At 49.2% G+C, this 24,225-nt stretch overlaps 1 protein-coding gene across 1 annotated transcript in view; it reads right to left on the minus strand.

Moving 5' to 3' along the window:
- Window positions 1-23,386: 23,386 nt before the first annotated feature.
- The window catches only part of SLCO2B1 (solute carrier organic anion transporter family member 2B1), a 47,037-nt gene continuing 46,198 nt past the window's right edge, over window positions 23,387-24,225 (minus strand). Inside the window, exon 14 of the mRNA XM_075140454.1 lies at window positions 23,387-23,960. Coding sequence (XP_074996555.1) covers window positions 23,786-23,960 — 175 coding nt within the window. The 3' untranslated portion in view covers window positions 23,387-23,785. The remainder of the gene's footprint in view (window positions 23,961-24,225) is intronic.

The raw sequence follows: 24,225 nt of genomic DNA on the forward strand, positions 1-24,225 counted from the left end.
TAATGCCCGGACACAGAGCAGGGTGGCACAGACCAGGGATTGCTCCTGGGCAGCAAAGTGAACGATCTCTCCAGGTTTTGGGGAGGAGAGGATTCAGCGGCGTGGGCATCACCGTGCCATGCTGCCTGCTCTTGGGGCTGGAGAGCATCTCAACGGGTTTAGCATGGGAGAAGCAGCGAGGGAGACTCCCTCCTCCCTCCTCGAGGTGCTCATGGGCTCAGTGATTTTCATAAGACCATGAAGAACCATTACGATCAAGGAGGGCGACTGTGGCATTTTGAGAACAGCGCATAATTCTTCAAAGCAAAGGAAAATCTCCACATCCTTCAGTAATCTGTTGTAGTGGCCAATTGCCCTCCGTGTTGAAAACACGTGGCTTCTTTGCGGCCTGAACATGCAGTGTTTGGCCCTTGTTATCTGCTAGCCATTAGCTGGCTGGAGGTAAGCCTCCCTTCGCATCAGGCGTTCTCTGTCTTCGTTGGCAAGCGCAGAGAGCAATTTAACAGCCTCTTAACCTTTACTGTAATAATGTCCATAGCCAGGACTTCTTTCATCTCTTGCGGTAGTGCGTGCTTTTCTAGCTCCTGAATCATTCGTATAACTATTCCCCGCAGCCTCTCTCATTTATTTCTCTGCTCTTTTAGAGCCTGGACACAGGAGCAGATCCATCATTTCAAAACGACTTTCCAAACGGCGCAGCTACAGCTAACAGCACCTCCCGGCTCCTCTTAGCACATCCCAGAGCTGGGTCACCCCAAAACGTACCGTGCTCAGCTCATGCCTGTTTGTAGCAAACATAGTGCAAACCATTATGGGTGTTTGCGATGTGTGAGACCAGATTAGTAGAAAACAAGACTGGGAGGGACTTGGAGAGCTCAGCGAGACGCTCACTGTCCCAAAAAGAGGGTTGCTGCAATGAAATCCCTCTTGGCTGACATCTGGCTAAAAACCTCCCTCCGCCTACAAGCACTCAGCCCCACACTGTGTTCTCCTTCCGGCTGTAAGGACTATCTCAGCCTGGTTCTCCCTCGCTGTAATTTTAGTCCACGACTTCTTGTCCTGCCCCTGGAAGAGCTGTTTATTTTCCCCCTCTTTGCAATGACCTTTTACATAATTGAAGACCGCTATTGAGTCTCCTCGCAGCCGTCCTTCCTCCAGATTAAATGACACCAATTGCTTCCCAACAGCTCATGTTTTCCTGGCCTCTGATTATTCTTATTACTGTCACACGAATGCTCTTTGGGTTGTCCTTCAAGTGAGATGTTGAAACTGGACCCAGCGGTCCAGCCGTGGTCTGTAAGTGGAGAAGAGGCAAAGTGCCACTTCTGCTGTCACCTCCTCGCTGTGTCAGCCCCAGAGAGATCACCTTGAGGTCTGTGCGTGCCTGAAAAGGGTAAATAAAGCCTGATGGGTGCCACAGGGTGGTATTGCTCCTGCACTCCAGGAGCCGTCTTGCAAGAATCATAGACTCATAGAATCACAGAAGGGTTTTGGTTGGAAGGGACCTTTAAAGGTCACCCAGTCCAACCCCCTGCCATGGGCAGGGACATCTTCCACTAGATCAGGTTGCTCAGAGCCCCGTCCAACCTGACCTGGAATGTTCCCAGGGATGGGGCATCTACCACCTCTCTGGGCAACCTGTCCCAGTGTCTCACCACCCTCATCATAAAGAATTTCTTCCTTATATCTAATGTGAATCTACTCTCTTTTAGTTTAAAACCATTCGCCCTTGTCCTGTCGCAACAGGCCCTGCTAAAAAGTCTGTCCCCATCTTTCTTATAAGCCCCCTTTAATTATTGAAAGACCAAGAGGACGCTGCTTCTGGGAACTGCACTGTACAGGTTTCCCAGCAAGGCTTAATGCTGCAAGATCATGGAGATAAATGGGTTGTGGTTCTCCAGAACCAGTTTCGCTCAGGGAGCCATGGTGACAGTCCTGAAATTACTGAAGACATTGCTGTCACAGAAAGGAAGACTGAGGATGTATGACAAGAGGAAGGCAATTAAGATGCTCCCGAGCTATCTGAAAGTGTGATGCGCCATTCATCTGCGCCAGAAGCCCTCGCATTTGTCAAAGCTTAAAGAGAATCAGACATAACTGACCTGGAGGAGAAAACCATCAGTGAGCAGCAGTTGACAGTTGTACAAACGAAGCAGGTCAGATTCAATTCTCTGTTCACAAAGGAAACCATTAGAAATCACTGAATCCAAGTTTTGTTGGTGATGATAGAAGGAACTAATGAGTCTGGAAGTTTTATGAGCAACTGCCTGGGCTGCTGGAGCAGGGTGATTATTGGGGAGGGTATGCTATTTGTCGTGATAACCATACCATATATTTGAAGATTTCTAAAGGGGGAAAAAAAAGCTATTTACAAACTGCACCAAATTTTATAGTCTTCAGTCTGTTTTCGCTCAAGACAAAGATTCCGAAGGGACAAAATGTACATACAAGCTAAGCTCATTGTGGTGCATTCACAATATGGTAAAAGCCCCAGCATCAACTGATGTAAAGCAGCCATCTCAGGGGGCTCCTGAAGATTTTCACTCCAGTTGAAACTGTGCATTTATTTCTGGAAATCCCCAACAGAGTAGCTGACACGTTGGACCCAACATGGGCCAGTGCCCAGACGCAAAACTCCCTACAAACCTCTTCTGCACCAAGATTTCTCCTTCTTCTTTCTTTCCACTAATGTATAACAGAGATATTATTTGCATTCAGGGAACAGACTTGCTCAGAGTTGGCTGGAGACACGATAGAGAGAAGCCAGGAAGGTAATGAAAGCAGGTGGAAGCGCTGGCTGAGGAAGCAGAGGGAGTATTTTTATTCTTGCAGTGCCGCAAAGCCTCTAACTTCCACCTCGTAGCAATGAGGTTGGTGTTAAGGATTTCATACAAAGACAAAAAGGTCACCTGAGTTGGAAAAATCTGTACAGGATTGAGGATTTAGCTAGACTAGCCTTGACCTTACAGCCTATAGCATCATCGCCATTCCTATTCACGCCCACCCAACCATGAGCACCACAGCCAGGCTCTACTCTGTGATTCACTTGGAAATAAAGAAAATGATGAAAAAGAAGAAGGTAAAGTCTCAGGAGAGTGCATATATCCTGTGACAGCCCCTCTCTTCTTAAAGCTGGACACAAAACATTTCCCATTTCACAACAGTTGAGACAAAAGACCATTCCAAACCAGCAGGAGGAAGAGCCATATCTTCTCCCAGGTAGCCCAAAGCAGTGGGAAGGACACCCCTGTGACCATAGCACCACATGCTTATAGAGCTGAGGGGACCCTGGGAGATGGCCTAGCCCAAAATCTGCACCAAAGGGTGGTGGAAAACAGCTGGAGCCCCCTCCTTTCATCTCTTGGGTTGAGAGAAGAGGTCTTCAACAACTCTGCTTACCGTAGCTCCTTGTTTTGCCCTGCACTCAGAAACCACCGAGCAACTGTGTGCTGGCAAAGAGCATCATGCTTTGATGTGAGTGAAAAACATCCCAGGAAGGAAGGACACAGATTTCTTCTATACCCGCCAAAAAGGGAATCTTTCCCCATTCTTCTTGTTCCTTTTTCTTCTCTACGCTCATCATTTCTCTGGGACCTGCTGGCTTGGATTTCCCCATGAACCCCTCTCAGATGTTAGGAATGTCCCTGGAAGACATGTCAGGGCAGAAGAACCAGCTCCTCTCCCAGCGGGGTCCCGTTCATGCTTGGCACCACCCGCGATGGCACATGGATGTCTCCTTGGCCTTGGATGGAGTCCTCCAGGCTGGACCTGCAGGACCAGGAGACACACGTGGGACACACAGGGGGTGCCCTGGGCTGCAGGCTGATGACTTTTTGGAGCATGAACCTCTTGGCAGTGCAGCCATGTAGGTTCTAATGAAAGGTTTTCTGTTTCCTTGGGCTTTTATTTCAACAAAAAGTAATTTCCCAGTTGGTTTTAGTTCTTCTTGATATGCTGCCTTCCTCTTTAGTATTTTATGGTGTTAAATAGCTGCCACGTTTCACTCCAGGAGAGTGCAAATCCCTGTATTTCTGCCTCAAAAGGGCAGAAATAAACACAGATGTATTCATAAATGAAACCACTCATTCTTTTTCTGTCTCCGTTATCTCTGGTACTTGAACAAGATTTCTCCTATGTTTTTCTTCTTGATCTTGCATTTTTCTGTTCCCATCATCTTCTTATTCTCTTTTCTTCCTTCCCTGGGTTTCTGGAGTCCCTACCTTCTATGCACAAAACTAGCAGTTCTCTTTAATCAAACACAATAATTAAGAAATTTTCAATTACAACTGTCACCCATGTCACAATTTATTCCTGGCTTCAGGATTTTGAGTTCACTTATTATTTTTGCATCTGAAGAAGTCCATGGGGCTTTGGGAGGATGCTAATCCCAACCTAGAAATGCCCATGTCCTCTCCTTGACTGCAGGCTGCCCCATGGATAGTGGCCCTGACAAAGATGTTTCCATGATGTATTTGGTCAGATGAATCTCCCTGCAATGCTGTGGCCACGCTGTCCAATCCCACCTGCAGCTGATGATTTTCTTTCGACCAAAAGATCTAATTTTGCTTGATTTGGAAGGAACTGTATCTTACTTTTGGGAAGGAGGTGATTCCCAGAGGAGCCAATGCTGCATTCTAGAAGACTAAAAGACTCACAGCAGTTTCAGGGTACTACAGAAGCATCTCCTTTCTTCTTTTTTTTTTTCCTTAGAAATTAGGTGTCCTTGATCTTCTTCCCTTCGTGGAAAGCAAACATGGAAGTGAAATATAGCACTAGCAACTAGCCAGGGCTGAGTCACGAGCTCCAGGCTTTGCTCATTATCTTCTAGATAGCTTCATTGTTAGCTGATTCCTGGAAAGTTGTTGTGTTTTTTCCGGACGATGCCTGAGCGTGGTTTGGAGGACAACACGGGCCAGAGGTCTTAGCCCAGATAAGCAGTTTGGACGCAGCCCGTCAGCCAGGGAAGGGAGTAAGTTCATCTCCGCAGCCACGCAGAGGCTGTGCTTCTCACCCGTCTCTTATTTATTAACAGAGACACAGCCTTTAGCAGTGAGTAAGTGCAGTTGCGCAGGGGTTTACCACAGATTTAAAGTTTGCTGTACAGACAACCACGCCTGAGCAGCGAAGTGGGTTGCAGGGAAAACGAGCTGCAGAAAGATCGTAAATCTGTGGGCTGAGAGGCAGAGGGCTGCGGAGAAGCTTCTGATGCTGCTTTTGGGTTGTAACTACCAAGCATGTGCTTTTAACCCTTGGGGCCTCACATTCCTCTGCATAAGTCCAGTTGCCTACCAGAGGTGTCCAGTGCAGCTTGAGATGCCCTTGGCCACCCTGGCAGGACCCCAGCTGCCAGCCACCAAGGGCAGAGGCTTCTTGTAGGTCCCGTATCCTGGCTGCTCGCCCCATTCAAGAGGATTCACTCTTGATCCAAGCTGGTCTGTGCTTACATAAAGCTTTTCATGCGCGCCCATATTCATGCACGACTTTTCATGCACGCACATGCATAAATCAGCGCACCGAGGAGGTCTGTGCAACCACAGCACTTCAGTGATTCCCTGCACTCAGGGTGAGGGCTGGCCACGGCTGAAATTTGGGGAAGGGGGAAAAAGGAAGGCCACTGGACTTCTGGCTGTGTTATGTGACGGAAAAGGCTATTTCCCCCTTCATAGGAAACATGCGCACATTTATACTATCCCTTGTAAATCTGCCCTTTCTCAGGGGCTGGACCCAACACACTGGCATTTTTATTTGCGTTTTGTGCCTCTGGACAAGAAAGAATAAAACAGCCATTAAGTAATGCCAGCAGAGGAGGGAAAATAACCTCATGGCAGAATGACAGCTCTTTGGGCATGAGCTTCCGCCAGCCAAGGTCGAGGATGGGTCCCTGCAGCCCTGTCTACTCGTACCTGTTGCACCAAGGCAGCAATGGGATCTGTGGAGCAGGGAGACTGGGATCTGGGATGCCTTCCTGGAAGATGAGCCTTGAGGGCTTGCACGGTTCCTGACAGAGCAGGGCTCCGGATCTTCTCTCTTGATGGTGAGTTTGCAGGTGCCCAGCACCACAGCTGGAGTGATAGAGGAGTTAGTCAAGAGCAAAGGGGTCCAATTCCCCACTTAAGTTAAGCTCGGTCTCATTAAAGTTGCAGCAAAGTATTCTGCTCCCTAAAGGCTCCTATGGAGTTCGTCGCTTGCAAGGCAGCATATGTGATACCCCTGGGAGATGGGGAAACCATCTGGCAGGTGCCCACCTTCACACAGACCAGGACACAGTGGGAAACAGCCAGGCAGGTGGGCTTGAGATACCCAGACCTGAGGATATATTTTCATGAGGATGATCTAGTTTTCAAAAAGCCTGGATTGTCTAGCTCACCCAGAAGGTGCCGTAGGACTGAGGAAGAACTATTATCTCCATATTTACATAGGAGGCTCTGCAGCCATCAGGGATGAAGTAACTTATCCAATGACAAGGTGACAGCGATGCAGCTAGGGACAGAGTCCCAGCCCACCTCTTACCCATGGGTCCCTCCAGCCCCACAAAGCCCTTGCCCTTCACCTATATAGTGCTGTGAACCACGATGCCGTCACTGCAGAGCCATTTTCAACACTTCCCTGAGAGTTTAATTTCTCATTGCTACCTGTAATATTAATATTTACATTAATATTACCCTGACTCCTTGCTTGCCTTCTCTGCTGAGTTCTTCTCCCACAAGCTGCTTACGTGCTCTGCTCTCATGGCCATCTGGGTTTATTATAGCCCATTCACTTGACGGATGCTGAGGTTTAATGATGACTTGTATATGACTGATAGAGAGACTGGGAAGCAACTGGCAATATTCACTTCTAGATGGAGCCCCAAGTCCTCTTGCAGCTGAGTGTTGGAAGGGAGCAGGGAAACTGTAAATAAAGCTCTGACATTGTTTCCTCAGGGAAATTCTGGGTATTTCACACTGCGGGTCACTCAAAGCTGTCCAGGCAAAATATAGCCCATGGAGAGGTTGCTGTATGAACATCCAGTGAGATTTGGGCCACCTCACCGCTGGCATCTCAACTCCTCGGGCTCCTTCTCCTGGGCATGGGGAGGGGCAGAGAGGTCTGGAGGTCACTTCATCCTGCCTCAAGGTCATGTGTGTGGCCCATCCTCTGCTTATCCCTCCCTGCAGTATAAGGGAAGCCTTGACCCCAGTTTATCAGATACTGAACACACAGCCAGGTACATCACTGAGCTTGAGGCAGTATTGGCCGAGGCGTCCACCCAAGCACAATCTCTTTCCACTCAGGCTTCCGCTCCTGCTATATAAACACCATATATATGTTAGCCTAAAAGAACTGGAAAGGGTTATTTTTACTGGCATGATCTATAGGCATGAGAAACTGCCTGTCTGGCTCTCCTCTGGATCAAGGGTGATATAAGAAAGAAGTGATGAGGCCATCAACAGGGAGACTTCTTATTGCTTGAGTGTTGCTTTTTTGCTTCTATCCGAATGTCCTCACTCCTGAAGCAAGCAGCGATCCTTGTTTAGTGGTAGCTCTCGGGTGATGAGAGAGGATGGACCAGGGTCTGATGGAGGCTGGGAAGACCCGTGGCTCTCATGAGTCCAAGGGAGTGGGGTGCACGGGCTCATGGATGTGCAGTCAGGACAACAGTTTTTCTTCCCAGTCTTTCCCTCTCCAACCTTTCCAAGCCAAATCCCTGCTCCTGTGTCCCCCTTCACTCTGTACAGCTCTGATGCCCTGGGGCCCAGGCTTGTTTATAGCCATGGATTGTCCTGTGATAGGGATTATCACGCTGGTAGCCCACTAAACCGTTGTATTTATTTTTTTTTTTAAATGCAGAAAGCACCAAGCATGTGGAATCGGGAGGGCTGCTTTGCCCTGTGTTTGCGGTGCATGTTTCAGCAGTTCTTGGCTGTTCCCGATGCTTTGGCGCTGATGGAGGTGGATGCTGAGGGTGATGTGGTCATCCCGGGCTGGTGATGCTGCAGCCCAGCTGAGGTGCAGCGGCTGGTCCCAGGTGACACAGGCGTGCTGGGACTCTGATGACTTAAATTTCTGCCCTGCTCTGTAAGACAGAGAGCTCTGCCTTGCAGGGACGGGCACACTTTGCTGGCCAGCCGCGCATGGAGGTTATTAATGGATGGAGTTAAAACCACTTGTACTAAGTGGAAAACTTCACACTCCTCCTGCAGCTGTGGAGGGACATGGGATTTAAAAGCCAGATGAGGCTTTCCCAGCTCTTATTCCCCAAATTGCTCTGTCTCGTGCAGGAGTCCCCATGGGGTAACGTGCACAGTGCTTGCTGCACCTGACCCCAAATCGAGCCAGCGACTCTCCGGTTCATGACAGAGCCCCAGTAGATGAAGCCAAGGAGGATCTCAAGCCTTCTCCTCCACAGCTGTCTGTGGTGTCCTGGGTCCCTTTCCACTTCACGTTTCATCTGTTCGTTTTGCTCTTGCCTTTGCTTTTGTTCAATTCGTTCTCCTTCTCTATTTATTATTAACGTATACACTTGCTGCCTAATTTCTCCCTCCTTTTCTATTATTTGACTATACCCAGGCTACGGGTAGGGTCCTCTGGCTCAAAAGATGCTTTTAAATTAAAGCTGCAGCTGCGCGTGGACCAGAAGGGATTAGAGGTGTGTTTGAAAGCCTCCATCACCTTCCAGGGCTCGGATCAGCCCCCGTGCCTGCTGCTTTCCAGCATCCCCGACACGATGGGATCTGAGGGCGTTCGGGATCTGCCGTGTTTTACAAAACGGTATTGTTAAGACTTGGCCATTTGGTCGGTATGTGCCAAACTAAACCTCAACAATTACAGCAGGGCTGTTATCTTTGGAAGGGTTTAATCCTGCAGCCTGCAGGGATATTGTGCTAATCTGAATAATTTACATTTTGCATGATGCGATGGAAAGGGGAGTGCAGGAGGGGGCGGTGTGGGTGGGAGGGGTGGGCTGAGGACGCCGCAGTGGGATGTGCTCCTGGTCCCAAAGGGATGGGCTGAGGAACGACCCCTTCCCATGCATTTCTCAGCGCCTGCACAGCCTTCTCGCTCCCCAGTCCAGAAACAAGCGGAAGGAGCTGTTTCCCTCAGGGAACCCAGAAAACGTTTATTATTTTACATTTCTGGAGAAAAATAAACATAAAATTTCTTGGTGGAAGGAGGCAGGGCAGGCCCCACATTAACCCTTGTGCATCCTCCTCCCATTGTCCTCTCCCAGAGAGGCTTCATAGGCAGAAACCATCCTGGTGCTACCTGACCTGGTCCATCACAACCTCTTCTGTGGCCTCTGCTTGGTGGCCCTGCAGCAGCAGCAGGTCACGTGCATCCACTGTGACGTGCCAGCCCATGGGATGTTCTTGCTGGATGAGGTATGCAGGAAGATATTTTAAACATTTAGGACCCCAGTATCTTAAATGAAACTACACAGCTGTGTTTGTATAGCCAAATCTAGGCTGTGACGGGAGCTGAAATACTCGGTGCATATGGGGGCATTTAGGGGATTTAGTGTGCAAGCTGAACCGCATCCCGCATCTGTGTGGGGGGTGAGGAAAGATGCTTGTGGCTTGAAAATTATCATGGGCCTCATCACTCACGGGCTCATTTCACTGCTCTGTGCGCAGCTTGCACTTTCAATGTCTCTCAGCCTCAGGAAAACGGGAGTGTGAGACCAGTACCCTAGGGACAGACCCAGGGAGGTGGGAACGGGATGGTGGAGGCCACACAGATCAAGCATCGCATCGTTGGGAGCGGTTACTGTTTTGCAGTGTGCTCCCTGTAGCTGATACCTTGCCTGAGCTGCTGGAGACTCCTGGCTTTTTTTAGATACTTCTCACTCCTGCGTCCTCTGTTCCCAGAACATCTTCTGCAACTGCTCCCTTGAGGTATGAGGAATCCCGGAGACTTTGCAGCCAGGATTTCGGGGAACGACATTGGCACACCAGGCTGTTAATTGCAGCTTTCCTCTAGTTTCCTGGAAACGGTGAAGCTGTAATTTCCTCTGGGCTTGCCTGTTATTATCACCAGGGCCCAAGAGCAACGTGTTGCCTTGTGTGCCTGAACATCTTCAGTCCAGGATGAGCCCCAGCTCAGACCTGGGACACCTGGCTGTGTCACATCTCTGCTGGAGGGGACAGTCACGAGGGCTGTGCCTCTTTCTGCTCTGGATGTAGGAGGTCGATGCAACAATACTTCATGCAAGACCTTCTGGAAGAGGCGGCGATACTTGTTTTAATCCAGATGGGTTTCAGTCGTTTGCTCCTAGATTTCACCCACTCACCTCTTCTTCTCATGTGTCTGCCAGCACCAAGGCATGTGTGCCTCAGTCTGCTCAGGATCATCTAGCGCAATGAGGAAGATCAAAGGTCCAAAATGTCTGGTCCTCCCCATCTCTCTTGGATTCCTCTTCATTGGCAATGACAAACTTATTTTGGAAAGGGCTCTGTAGCGCGTATGTATTGCCTCAAAGTCTTTCTTATTTTGGCTTCTGGGAATCTTGGGCAAAGCTGCTGCATCTCCTTGCTCTGGGGTTAGGCACAGCTCCAGCCTGTCTCTCAGTGGGACAGCAGGATGAGGGCAGCTCACGGGGCATGAGCTGGCACCTCCTTGCCACCCTCCCATTGCCAGCGCTGGTCTGCACCAAAGGGTGGTTGTGTAGGGCTGTACAGGAGTGGGAGCAGGGCTTTCCCCAGTGTTCCCAGTTTGTTCACTGTCGATGTTGTCCCCATTTGTCAGCGTCCCATCCTTATCCACCTGGCTTTAGTGTTTCTACAGGTACTTTCACACACAGGCATCTCCCATCTCCCTCCACCCAGACCAACCTCAGCATCTCTGCCGCAGACCCCTGGGAGGCACAGGGTGGGATGCGCCCGAGGGCACAAAGCCAGCTGGTGTCTCCTGTCCCCATGCTGGAAACACTTAGGGGATGAAGAGAGAAGATCTTTCTCCATTACTTGCTTCTCTGGAGGCTCTCTGAAAGAAAATAGACACAACAGCTGATAAGAAGTGTTGTCCTTGGCTATCATGACCCATTCCTCTCCATCGTTCCTCCTCTGTCTCTGTGGGGTCTCCATACGCTCTGACATGCTTATCTTTCTCTCTACGCCTCTGCCTACTCCACCCCTGGAGGTCTAGATACCTTCTCTATGCTATCAAGGTCCTTCACGTTGTGCCCTTGCCCACCACCATGCCAGCCTCTCAGCCCCCACATCATCGCTTTATCCACATCTCTGTGTTTTCTCCAGGGTTGCCTGATAGGAAATCTATCTGCAAATATTTGCAGATATCTATCTGCACCTCCTGCCTCCCTCACATCCCACCTTGGAGGTCTCCCTTGGGAGCTGCCTACAAACAGAGCTGAGCCTGAAGGAGTGGGTGATGTGCAAACCCACCGTGTCTCAGCCTGGCCAGACCCACGTCCTCCCTATGTGGCCACTTGTCCTCCTCCTTGCAAAGATTTCTGAATAGCTCCGTATTTGTGCCCAGCCTCTGCTCCAGCGCACTCCCGCTGTCATAAGAAATCAGAAGCTGGGGGGGGGAAGCTGCTATCAGCCCATCACTAGAGATGGGTGCAAAGTTCCTAAAACTATCTGGGTGCAATTTGGATACATCCAGTCACCAATGTGTAGTTAGGTCATGGCACTGGGAGAAGCAGGAGACAAGGAGGGTGGAAAAGGAAACCTTTTTTTAATAGCATGTATAACAGCAAGAAGGTTTCAATAGCAAGCTTAGCTGGGGAATGTGTTTTTTCACTGAAGTTTGCTCAGAAAGTTATAATGGTGTGCACAGCTTGGAACCATCTCAAGTTCTGGTCTCTTTAGCAAATGACATTTTAACTAGAAAAGTGAGGTGAGAAGGATTAAAATGTTATGGCAGCCTTTATCAGCACGGTCTGAAAGCACTTCTGTCCTTCAGCGCCCCGAAAGCAACAGATTAAGATGAAGCAGGGAATATGCTCGATGACGCAGTGTCAGCTCTTATCAGATCCAGAGGATAACGGATGTTGTTCCCTCGCCACAATAATTTCAGAGCCTTCAACAACAAGCTCCCGCACAACTTCGTTATAAGTACATTAAGCCCCAAAGATGAATTTCATATTTCATGAGTAATCATTACTCAACCTGTCTCTAAACACAGGAGAAACTTCCTGATTTATTCTGCTCTGTTTGTCTTGGACCTTCAAGTAAGCATAACTGGAAGAGAAGAGGGGAGGGCACTCGGAAATCAGTAGGAAAAGCGTTCAATTCCGCAACACGGGGAGATAGTTTTATGCCTCCAAGTGCGAGGGATCGTACTTTCTCCGCATAGGACAGCAAGTGAATTCTGGTGAATGCCAATTTAATTTAAAGGGATGATATGAGCTTAAAATTCTTATAATGCAGGCCCAGCATCTTGGCCAAATCCCAGCAAATTCTGCCTTTATATATCCTCTTGTGCCTTCAGGCAGCTGCCATCTCCCCACGTCCTGCCCTGCCCTTGGCCAAGGGACAGGGAGGTCACCCCAGGGAGGGCTGCATCCCATGGGTGGGATGGTTGTTCTTCAATGCACAGCTCTTTTTTTTTTTTTTTTCTGAGAGTATTTTGAGATTCAGCTGAATGAAGTAAGGTTTGTAAATGGCAGGTCCTCCGTGACCTTTGGTGTCACAGCTCTGTAAGGAAATATTGACCCAAATAACTAGGACTGCAATGCAAGAACCTCGTGAAAAGGACAGTCAAATGCCACGCAGCACTTCAGAGCAGGAAACGGAGAAGGGAGCCATCGGATAAATGGCTAATAGGGATGATTTTCTTGGTCTTGGTCTGATAGTGCAATTACTGCTTACAAGAAAAACCCACCCAAGCAAGCAGTAGCATTTCATGGGATCTGAGATATTTCTTCCTCGGTTCCTGTTGTCTAAAAAAAAGCGCTATTTTGGAAAGCACAGCTGTCTCCTACCTCTCCCTGCCATGCACCAGGCAGACCCCAAATGGCGGTGGGTCATTGATCAAACCCAAGAGCAAAGCCAACCGTTAGATGACAGCAACGTTTCCTGCAGGACACAGTCTTTTCTTGACGATCTCCAGTCCGAATAGAGGTGCTGCCCCTGCTCTACTTGTGAGCTCGCCCAGAGTCAGTGCGTGGCTGCAGCTGTTTGTATGACTGCAGGTTGCTTGGAAAGCTGAAACTCTAAATTTAGAGATTCTGTAGGACGCAAAAATTTGGGGGTGATACCTGTTCTGCAGCGGAGAAACATCTGTGCCACTTCTTTATAGATACGATCGCAGCACAGAGAAGAAGAGGAGCAGTTCAGATTCTTCCTGAAGCCACAAATCCCTTGGCTCTCCCATTCCTCCTTTCATTTGGCGTGATGGAAGAGGCAGGTGACCCTTTCTTTGCAATACAATGTTGGGCTGCAGCTGCTTCAGTGTGAGACCTTCTGGAAAGCAGCATCAGATCACGCCACGTAGGTGTGACTCAGTGATTCTTTATCTGATACAGCATTACAGGGTCTATGAGCCTCATATGGCCTTGTTCATGGAGAGTTCTGTCAACTCAGTGGTTGGGCTCGATGATCTTAAAGGTCTTTTCCCACCTAAATGATTCTATGATTCTATGACACTGCAGAGTCCGTCCTACTGGAGTGGCAGATCCCAAAATCTGCTCCCACACCTCCCCTGGTGCTGGGGTGGGAAGCCTGGCTGAAACCCCGGTGTCCACGGGCTTGCCGACCCCCCCGGGATGGTGGCTCTGTTCCTATCCCCGGACCCAGATGTGTGGTCAAAACCCACAAAGCAAGGCAGCGCACCGACCGATGGCTGTGCCGGAGGCGGTTTTCATGCTTGCCTGCAGTGATTTCCAACAAGATGCAAGAATTTCTCTTACACATTTCCACGTCAGGGTCTGCTTTCTTTCATGTCGCCAGCTGGGGAACAGGCCACAAGACCAAGACACGTGTTGTTGGACATGGGTGCTGCCAGATCAAACCACAGCAGCGCTTTGCATTGCTCTACAAGCCATCTCAGATGCTGGACCACAGCAGAAACCCCAAAACCAAGCTCTCCTGCTCTCCATCTGCGTTGAAGAATGAGATTGTCTTCCCTTTTGCATTTGGAACCATGTCTGATGTAATTCTGGGCATTCATTCTATATGAATTTTACATCCTTTTAATGCCCAAATAAAGTCCTGGCTTTAGCTCTCCCACCTGCCAGCAAGATGCATGGGTGAAAAAAGTTGTTCTTTGGGAAAATATTTCCTGTGACCACACTGAACATGTCGGCTGCCAGGTTCACGCACCGTCACACAGCTGGCAGCACCGACACGGCGGCGATCCCGGCAGCGCTGCCAGCTCCCGAGCAGTGCCAGCTTGCACAGCTTCCCCACGGGGTCCCGAGACGTCCCCTCCGTTTCGCTGCTCCTCGTCGCTTCAGTAGAGCCTGCGAAGGGCGGGTTGGAAGGGGCTCAACAGCTTCATATATATTGTGGTCTGAGAAAAGGTTTTGCCTTTATCACGGTCACCCTGTGACTTTGCATTAGACAGAGGGGTGTTTGCATTTCCCATTCCTAAAACCTCCCACCGACGGACCCAGGGCTTTACAGTCTGCTCAGGCACCTCATTGCAGTTGAAGCGTTTTCCTGCTCCTCACCTACATTTTTTCCCCAACTGATAACTTTCTCTCCTAGAAATAACTGATCTTCCCTCCTCCTTACAGCTACTCTGTATGAGAGGTGGCTGCCACATCCCCTTTCTCGCAGGGCAGAGTTTGCAGCGGAGCCTTCCTCCCTCGGCACGGCCGTTTTGTTCTCGGTGTTGAATCCCAGCTTCATCAATTTCAGGCCATTTCTCCAATCTGCCACGAATGATTTGAATTCTAATCCTGCCATCCGCAGCACTCATGACCGCAGGCAGAAACTTTATTAGCTTCTCTTTCTCTCATCATCCAAGTCATTAATTAAAATATTGATTAGTGCCAGAGACAGGACAGACCCTAGTGAGATTCTGCTAGATAAATCCTTTTGGGTAGGCAGTAAACTACCCGTAACCCCTGGAAGCGAAGCTTTCCAATTAAGCATGCTCTTTCCCCTTCTTTTTCTCCTCGCTGCATGATAATTTCATGTGGCTGATAATTAGTTTATATGGTGGGGTAGGGTCAAAATCCTTACTTAAGTCAAGAGGTAGCACAGCTTCCCCAGATGGGCCAGATACCTGCCCAAAGGAGAAATTAAATGTTTGGTGTGATCTGTCTGTGACAATCCCTGACATTATGATCCAAGTGCTCGTACATGGATTAACAACTGCTTCAGCATCTTTCTGGTGCTCAGGGCTGAGCTGCGTCTGGATCTGCCCGATTTCTCCGTTTTCCCTTTCTAAGATGCGCCAGGTACCCCCAACCTCTGCGAATTGTGGGGTTAATCGATAGCAGTCAGTGATTCCTTGGCTGCTCTTATCAGTATCCCAGTGGGAACTTCCCAGACTTTCCTAAACAGAGTATTTCTACCTTTCGTATATACATGTACGGATTATTTGCCTTCCTCTTCCCCAGCTTGGGGACTGAGTTTTGCTCTCGCAGCTCTGCCTCAGTCCCAGGCGATGGCCGGGGACAGGGATTCTCCGCTTTTTTGCTACAAACTGCGTCTCTTCAATGAGCATTTTCTGGAAACAGATTTCAGATTGCTGGAGGCAGTTTGAGTGAATTTTAACAGAAACATTCAGTGGGTTTTGATACATGTTTTTTGTTGGCATTCTGCAGTCACCAAATCCACATGGGACCATCCCTATTCCCTCTGCTGAAAAACCTGCTCCTTTAACAGCAGCAGACGACCAGGAGAAACCCTTTGGGCTTTGATTGCAGCAGAGAGGTGGCCAGGAGCACCCCAGGGAGAGACCTAGCTGAGATAAATAGACCAAGGGGATGCTATGTTATTTAAAAGCTTTACCTTTGCTCTTTTCCAGAAGAACAAGCATTGTGCTTAGCCATAAAGTAGCTCTCAGCTCCGTAAATGCCTTGGATCCTTCTCCACTCAGGTTCACTGAACCTTTGGCAAACTCTTCTGATGTTTTTCTTCTCCAGCCTGCAAAGATTTGAACTAACAGTGAATATTCACGGGTTGAAGACTACAATCCAGCAGGTAGTCTGTTTAATGGGAAATGGTTAAAATGCCAGGAACGGCACCGATGCAGTTGTCTACAAGATGCAATGTGTTTAAAACCCTCATGGAGATGGAGGTTTGGAGTCTGGGTTCCTCTGCCCCAAGCAAGGGCTCTAATCACAGGGCAATTGCATGAAAAAAGAGAGGTGCTATGGTTTTTTAGGCAGAGATGTCCCTCACACCTCCCTGGTATTTATCTCTGCTGGGTTCAAGCAACTCCCAGTACTGCACCTCAGCTTTTGTGAACCCCATTTTGAGGTGCTGGTCTTCATCCCTGACTTGTGTAAGAGACTGTGGGGAGGGTTATCCCAGCCATGAGCAGGTCCTCACCATGTCAAGCACTGGAAGTGCCCATTTTTGAGCCTTCATCTCTGCTTGGTGGGACTGCAAGGCGCCCAGCTCCCCCTCTAATGCTGGATGGATGGAGTCTGGGTGTTGGCGAGGGAAACCCGAAGAACTGCTGCCTTTAGCTGTCTTAATTTAATACAGTTGACAAGAGCAATTACCGAATTTGCCGCTCTCACCATTTGCATCGCCATTTGTCACTCCTCGGTAACGAGGCAGGCATCTTCCCTGGCTGGGACGTTGGTGTCACATCTTCTACCTGAGTAATTGCTGGTGTCTGGCAAGGAGCTGCCAGGAAGGGCTGGGTTATGTCTCATCACGGATGGAGGAGGTGGCCTTGGCCATGCTTTGAGGAAATCAGATGGTCCTGGCAAACTTTTCAAATTCCTTCCTATCATCTTTTCTTCAAGTGTGAGTCTCTGTCGAGTGTTGTGCTGACCCCCACACCCCTCTCTCATCCCATCTCTGCCATTTCCCCAGCTCCCCTGCAGCTGAGCAGTGCCTTGGGCATACAGACCTTGTCCTGGACACAGCCATGCTCCAGTGCTGTGGGTTCTCCCAGTTGAGGGGGGTTTGAGGGGTGAAATCGCCCTTCAGAGATGTTGGCACTTTCCTACCCTGGCCAGTCCTAAGGAAGTCCCAGCTGTGCATTTCAGAGATGTATGAAGGAACCAGAGAGAGACCGGAGGAGACAGTGATGGATTTATTAGGGGCTTAGAAAACACGAGCTAGGGGGAGAGGTTGAATCCGTTGGGTTTGTTTACTCCAGAAAAGGGAAGGCCAAAAGGTAAAGGATAAGTAAAAAAAACCAAGTTGCTGTCAAAAACGTAACAATCAGGTTTTCCCCCGTCTCTCCCGAGGAAAGACAAAAGGAAGTGTCTTTATTTTGCAAAGGAGAAGATTTCAGCCGGCTGCTCTGAAGGGCTTCCCAGTGCTCTCACCACTGGGCCGGGCAGCATGGGCAAAAGGGGAAGGCCAGCTCTGAGAGGGTTGGTCCAGCTTTATTTTGGTGTCTCAACTCCTTCTGGTTTGAAGGTGACAGACGGTAACTTGTTGAGGTACTTTGGGGTGGTGCCTCACTGGCCTGGGTACCACTGCTCTACCAGCATCGTGCTGTCCTGGCTACCGAGGGATGCTGTGCAGCTCTTGGCACAGAAAGCTTGTTGGGGTTGGATGAAAAACGTAAGGGTCTGGGTTAGATCTGCCAAGAAAATGAGTTCAGGGCTGGTAACAGAGGAGGAGGAACTGGATCCATCAGGGGAAGATTCTGGGCTGGAAACCTCAGGCTGTTAGAGACCTCAGGTCACTACAGCAGCAGTGCTGGTGGTTGGAGGCTCCTCTGCAGGACAGAAGCACCTACCTGCTGGCCAGACCTGTTGTTTAGGGAGGTTTGCTGCTTGCCTGGAGCCCAGATCCATGATGTTATGGAAAAATTGCTAAGGCTCATCCAGATTTCCATCTTCCCTTGGCTGTTATCCATGTGGTCATCACTGACTCAGCCAGGGGACACCGTCAGTAGGTAAACATGAATACAGCACTCAGGGTGTGGGGGAGTGGGGACCCATACGGTGATCTCCATCCTTCCAGCCAAAGGGAAAAACCCAGACAGGTTACAATTCCCTGGTGCAGATGCTACAGGGGCTGAGTAAGGTGATGCTCTATCACAGAGAAAAAATGTCCACAGAGGCATTTATGGAAAAGACTGAAGTTCTCAACATCCCCTTTTAGCCTCTGTCTTTACAGAGGAAGACATCTCCTAGACCTTTGTGTGCCCCAGCATGGGTGGGGACGTAAATGAGGAGCAGCAGGAACTGCTCAGAGAAGCTGGAACATTCACATCTATGGAGTCAGATGGGTTTCAGAGGGTGACAAAGAAGCCAGCCGACATATTCGCAAAGTCTATCGTCTATGAAAAATTATGATCACCTGAGTCCCAGACAACCAGAAAAGGCTGAGAAAGTGTGGGCTTGTGGGCAAAGGGATGTTAGATAGGTTGAAAACTGGTGGGACTGTCAGGCTTAGAGAATATGATCAATGGCTCTACATCCAGCTGATGGCTGGTAGCAAGGGGAATTATTGATCTTCAGGGATCAATGCTGGGGCTGATATTGTCCAATATTTTCATCCATGACGTGGCAGAATGCATCTCAGCAAGTCTGAAGGAGTTACTAAATTAGAAGAGGTGACATGTTGAATGGGACAGCTTCAACCCAGATGAACCTTGCAAAACGTGATGGTTGGGTCAACAGAAACCTCTGGAAAGGTCATCAAGAAGTGTGAGGTACTTTGCACCTGGGTCAAAATAACCCCACTCACTTTGCACTTGGTCAAAACAAACCTAGGAACTGCCTGGGTGAGTAGGGACCCACCGAAAAGGATTACAGTGCACGCCAAGTTGAATTTAGGCCAACACACCACTCTCATAATGAGAAAGGCAAACCACGTGCTGGCCAGCATCAGGAGGATCTTGAGGGATGTTTTTATCCCCTATACTCAGTCCTGGTGAGACCTGGGATATAGTGTGAAGTTTTGGGCTCCCCAGTTCAAGAGGGATAGGGAAAAACTGGAGAGGCCCTGGGGAGGACCTGGGGCACGTGGTCAATGGGAAGAGTTGAGGGAGCTGAGTTTGTTTAGTCTAGCCAAAAGGATGCGAAGGGCAATCTAACAGCATCCTACAGCTACCTGAAGGGCAGAGAGAATGGAGCTAAACTCTTCTCAGCCGCAGAAGCCAGCATAACAAGGGGCAACAGCCACAAGATGTGGTTTGGGAGCTTCAGGCTGGACACTAGGAAAAGTAATTTTCACCAGAAGGGTGGTGCAGCCCTGGCACAGGTCACCAGGGAGGCTGTGGCATCTCCATCCTTGAAGGTTTTTCTAGGTCAGGTCAAAGTTGCAGCTGCCTTCACAGAATCATAGAATCATAGAATAGTTTGGGTTGAAAGGGACCTTTAAAGATCATCTAGTCCAACCCCCTGCCGTGGGCAGGGACATCTTCAGCTAGGCCAGGTTGCTCAGAGCCCCGTCCAACCTGACCTGGAATGTTTCCAGGGATGGGGCATCTACCACCTCTCTGGGCAACCTGAGAGTGTTGGTGATAGTCTTGCCGACTAGATGACCTCCAGAGGTCTCTTAGAACATTTTTGTGATTCCTGACCCTCAAGGCAGGACAGTTGAGCTCTTGAGGGGCTCCTACAATGCTATATTTAGTGACTGCTTAAACTAGAGGCTGTATTGTACTGCAGACCAGCCACCACAACCACATTAAAAACGTGTGTATAGTGTCAGCGTATGATGAAAAGATGCTGTAGACCACAGATGAATCTGCAAGGGATTGACATGAACAGGGTGATTCAAAAGAGGTAACACTGCACAAAAGCAACTCCCAGCCTCAGAGGTATTTTCCTGATAGCAGAGCTATCTGTCTCTGCCAACCAGCTTGCTGGCTTTGCTGGAACTGGTGCCACCCACCCAACCTCCTTGCACCCTGCAAAGCCTTCTTGTAGTTGGGGAAATAGCCTTCCCTCCTCTTTTAATTCATCCTCTTGACCTTGTGCAATTCTCACCAGCCCTAAAGGCACTGTTTTACCTTCAGGTCTGTGACCCCTGGTACTACAAAGTGCAGCACAGAAATATCCAGTGCATTCAGCTCCTGGTCTGGACGTCTTTGCTATACCTGCCTTGCTGTAGGTTATCTTTCCTTTAGCCTTACTGGAGAACAAAGGAGCAAGACTGAAGAAAGTCAATGGACTTATGGCATAGCTGGAATGACTCATGTTAACATCCCTTACGCAATTTATGGCTGTTGCCTAAGGTATATCCTTAAGTGCTTTGTAAAATCTACCTTAAACTATCTCCAAGGGACTATCTCCTCCGGGGAAAACCTGGCAAAGCATAACAGCGCAGGGTGGATTTTGCTGATGCTACGCCTTCCTTTGCTTCCTTTTTTTTTGCAATCCTCCTGCCTGCCTGTCCCTTGCTCTCCATCAAACTCTCCTCCTCCCACCTTGATGCTGACAACCTTTTCATCTTTCCTGGTTTTTATCTCCCTCCCGCTGACAGCGGGAGCTAGCCTTTCCAAACTGCCTCTTTTTACTCTTCTCTTGCAAGTCAGTCCCTTTCAACAGTGTTCTTAAAGAGCACAGAAGAGACGAAGGGGGAAAAGTGGTTTTATTTCTCTTTATAGAAACTCCAGCCCAAATTAATGGAAATTACCACAGCAAAAGCATAATAACAGGCCTTTAGCTGACCACAAAGCTAAGACACACTGTTTGCAATTGCCTTGGATGCTTACCCACAGGGAACTCTCCTCTGCTGGAGTGGTAATGAGGAAAGGAAGAATTCAGGCTGTACCAGCTTGGGCATTGCCTGAGAAAAATCTCTATATGATGTGATAGGAGTTTTCCAAGTGGAAAATGGATGTAGAGTCCCGAGCCCAGTAGTGAGAACAGGCCATGCTGGGATTGAGCTGGCCAGGCCATCCTGTGGGTTGCTTCGGCATCCATCACGAGCCCAGCGGACCTGGCCATCATTCCAGCTGGACGGCTGAGGGATGGTGCAGCCTGCCCGCTGCCCGAAATAGCACCGCGAATCCAAGGGAGGTAATTGAACTCACTGTTTATTTTTGCGTGATGATGTCTGTGAACAAACTTACAAGACAAATTGCTGTGTAAGGAGGTTTTTTTTCCCCTTTTTTCTCCTCCTTTCTATAAGCAGCACCACTGCTTTGGTAATCGTGAGGATTAAGGAACAGCTGCTGCAGTCTGGGGGGCTTTCAGAAAGGCTGCACAGTCCCTCTGAGGGTCTCCCTCTGACTTACAACAGGAAGAGCACAGCTACCCCCTGAGCCTGTCCCCACCACTGCACAACAACCCGGCGTGGCAGACCCACGCAGCGAAGGGTCGGCAGCAATTTTGCAGAAGGATCGCGCTGGCAGACCGAAACACAGAGCCCTTGGATCTGTGCGGTGGCCACCAGCCAGGCTGCGCTGCTCTGGTGCTCGAGCATGGTCAGGTCCCCAGCTGAAGTCAGCTGTCCTAATGGTAGGGAGGTGCAGCCTTTCTGACTTTATAAAGTCATTCTGCAACCCTATCCAGGGGTATTCCTGGCAAAGCACATGGCAGCTCTCGACTTTTCACGCCATACAAAACAAATTGTGTTTTTATTAGTTTATTGTGGTTTGGAAAGTACCCTGGAGCAACTTGAGGTTGTGCTGAACAAGGCAGGAAACTGTCTGCGAGCTGAGGGCTTGTGCTTAGCCAGGAAAGAACCTTCTTCTCCACCGGATGCAGCGAGGATGTCACAAATCCATGCCAAGAGCTGGAGGGACCACTGTGGACATCATGGCCCGTCTCTTCCCTGCTCCTGTCCAAAGAACCTCGTTCCAGTTCATAGTCTGTTTTAGAAACAGACGTTACCTTGTCATGGCTTGAAAACTGAGAGCAGTCCAAAACTCCCTCAGATTTGGCTTTCATAGAATCGTAGAATCACAGAAGGGTTTGGGTTGGAAGGGACCTTTAAAGGTCACCCAGTCCAACCCCCTGCCGTGGGCAGGGACATCTTCCACCAGATCAGGTTGCTCAGAGCCCCGTCCAACCTGACCTGGAATGTTCCCAGGGATGGGGCATCCACCACCTCTCTGGGCAACCTGTGCCAGGGTTTCACCACCCTCATTGCTTTCTGATGCTCATGGTTAGCACATGCTACTCATCCTTCCTTGAATGGGTCCACCTACATCTCCTCAGCATCCCCTCTCACGTCTGCCTTCTAACACCTTCTTTTAAGCCAGAAGTCACTTCTGTGTGTAGGTACCTGTGAACAGGGCTGTAGACTCTCTTACCATTTCCTCAATGAAGAAAAGGCACTGCACAAAAATATGCAGAAAACCCTAAAAAAATAATAATAATTAGTTTGTTACTCTGCGGTATGGTAATTGAGTCTCTCAAAATGGCTGGGCAAACAGTCTGGTGAAATATTTAAACCAGCCACTTAACCACTGGCCTTTCCACCCTCCACCACCAAACTTCTCTGCACACCCCAGACCTTACCATAGGACAACTTGCCAGGGTGTGAGGAGTTAATGAATTTTCTCCACTGTGTATTTCTTTTCCCTTCTGCATATTTGGGATGAACTTAGAAGTTTTGGGTTCTCTACTGAAATCCATTTTGGAGCCAAAAATTACAAGTTACCCAATGCTCTGTGGTTGCACGCTGATGTATGAGACCAACAACACACTTTGTACTTGGGTGGAAAGGAGCCCCGAGATGGGAAGAATGCAGAAAACAGAGGCAGCTGCACCAAAATAACACCAGACTCAACTTTCACCCCATAATTACAGCTGCATCTGACAGTAACCCCTTCAAGGAGCACAGCAAGGCTGTCTGGCTCTGTGGTCAAATGGCTTAGCCACAAGCTCTGCCCAGTCTGCAAGAGGGCTGGGTTCAACCTCCCTTCTGGTCCTGCACCCCTGGGAAAAGTTCTGCCTTTCTCAAACTGGAAAATGGGGAGGAGCCTTAACACTCACATGCTCCAGTAAGCTCCTGTGACAAGTACTGATAATGCAAAAATAAGAATTATTATTCTTATTGCTGCAAAATGTGGCCATGCTGCCGAAGCGCGACAAGTCTGCAGCTATTGGAGTTTCTCTCCTGGGCTGGACCTGCGGTTCCTTTTGATGTCCTCCCCTCCCCAGTGCCCTCATCCCTGCCCCTCGCCGCCAAAGCAGCAGCTACACAGCAGCTGGGTGAAGCATGCGAGTTGGTCCTTCAACGGTCCACAGCCTGGGACAAAACTCTCATCAATGTCAGCTGGAGCTGGATGAAACCTTCAAGGAAGAGAGACCATCTAACACCACGACAGCAAAAGGAACAAGCACAACTGACATTTTGGGGGCAAGGACAGACCATCATTCATGGAGATGGATGGGTTCAGTACAAAACCATTTCTTTAAAATTATTTATTAAAAAAAAAACCAAAAAACCCTTTAGCTATATGCTTAATGCTCAGTGCTGGCATCACCAACACTGTCAGCAGGAACAAACGCTTTGGAGGACATAAATCCAGAAGACTGCAGTGTCCAAAGATTAATGTGCGTGGACTAATCCACGTGAAGGAGCAAGCTGCACCATTGAGGTGGAGGCGGCAGGCGTAGAACAGCGTATGGACAGACTCCCACGGCAGTACAGAAGTAGGACATCCCACCCAGAAGATTAGGAAGCAGCCCCATCGTCTATCTCTCCAAGCATCCATCCTTCACAGTTCAAGTGTGGGGTGATTCACATGGCTTCACCTCCCTGGACACGGATCGCAATTCACATTTTTGGCGTCACACTTTGGATTCTGGGCTCTTTATGGAGTTTCCTGCCAGTTTCTCCTTCTCTGGGTCTGCCTTTGTCTCTGCTGCGTTACCGGCTTCCCTCTCCTGCCGTCTGAGAATCACATACACCATCACGAAGCACAGGAAAGCGCCCACCTCAAAGAAAAACTGGAGACCAAGATACCTGGGGTGTGGAAACACAATAAATCAGGGCACCAAGCACCGACATCCAATGTCCCCAGGCATCCAGCAGATACTGAACATGGGGATGGGCTTCTTGGGCACATTCAGCAGTGGGCAAGAAACAGCTGCAAGCCTGGCTCCCGAGAAGGGTGGCAGAAAGAGGAGCAGGAGCTAGGAAGAGCTAGGAAGAGCTACTTCTCTTTGGTGTTACATTAACAGATCATATCTCCTGGTAAAAAGGAGGCATATAAAAACATGTCTTGGGG

Source organism: Calonectris borealis, chromosome 1 (assembly GCF_964195595.1).
Source record: "Calonectris borealis chromosome 1, bCalBor7.hap1.2, whole genome shotgun sequence".
Taxonomy (NCBI): Eukaryota; Metazoa; Chordata; class Aves; order Procellariiformes; family Procellariidae; genus Calonectris; species Calonectris borealis.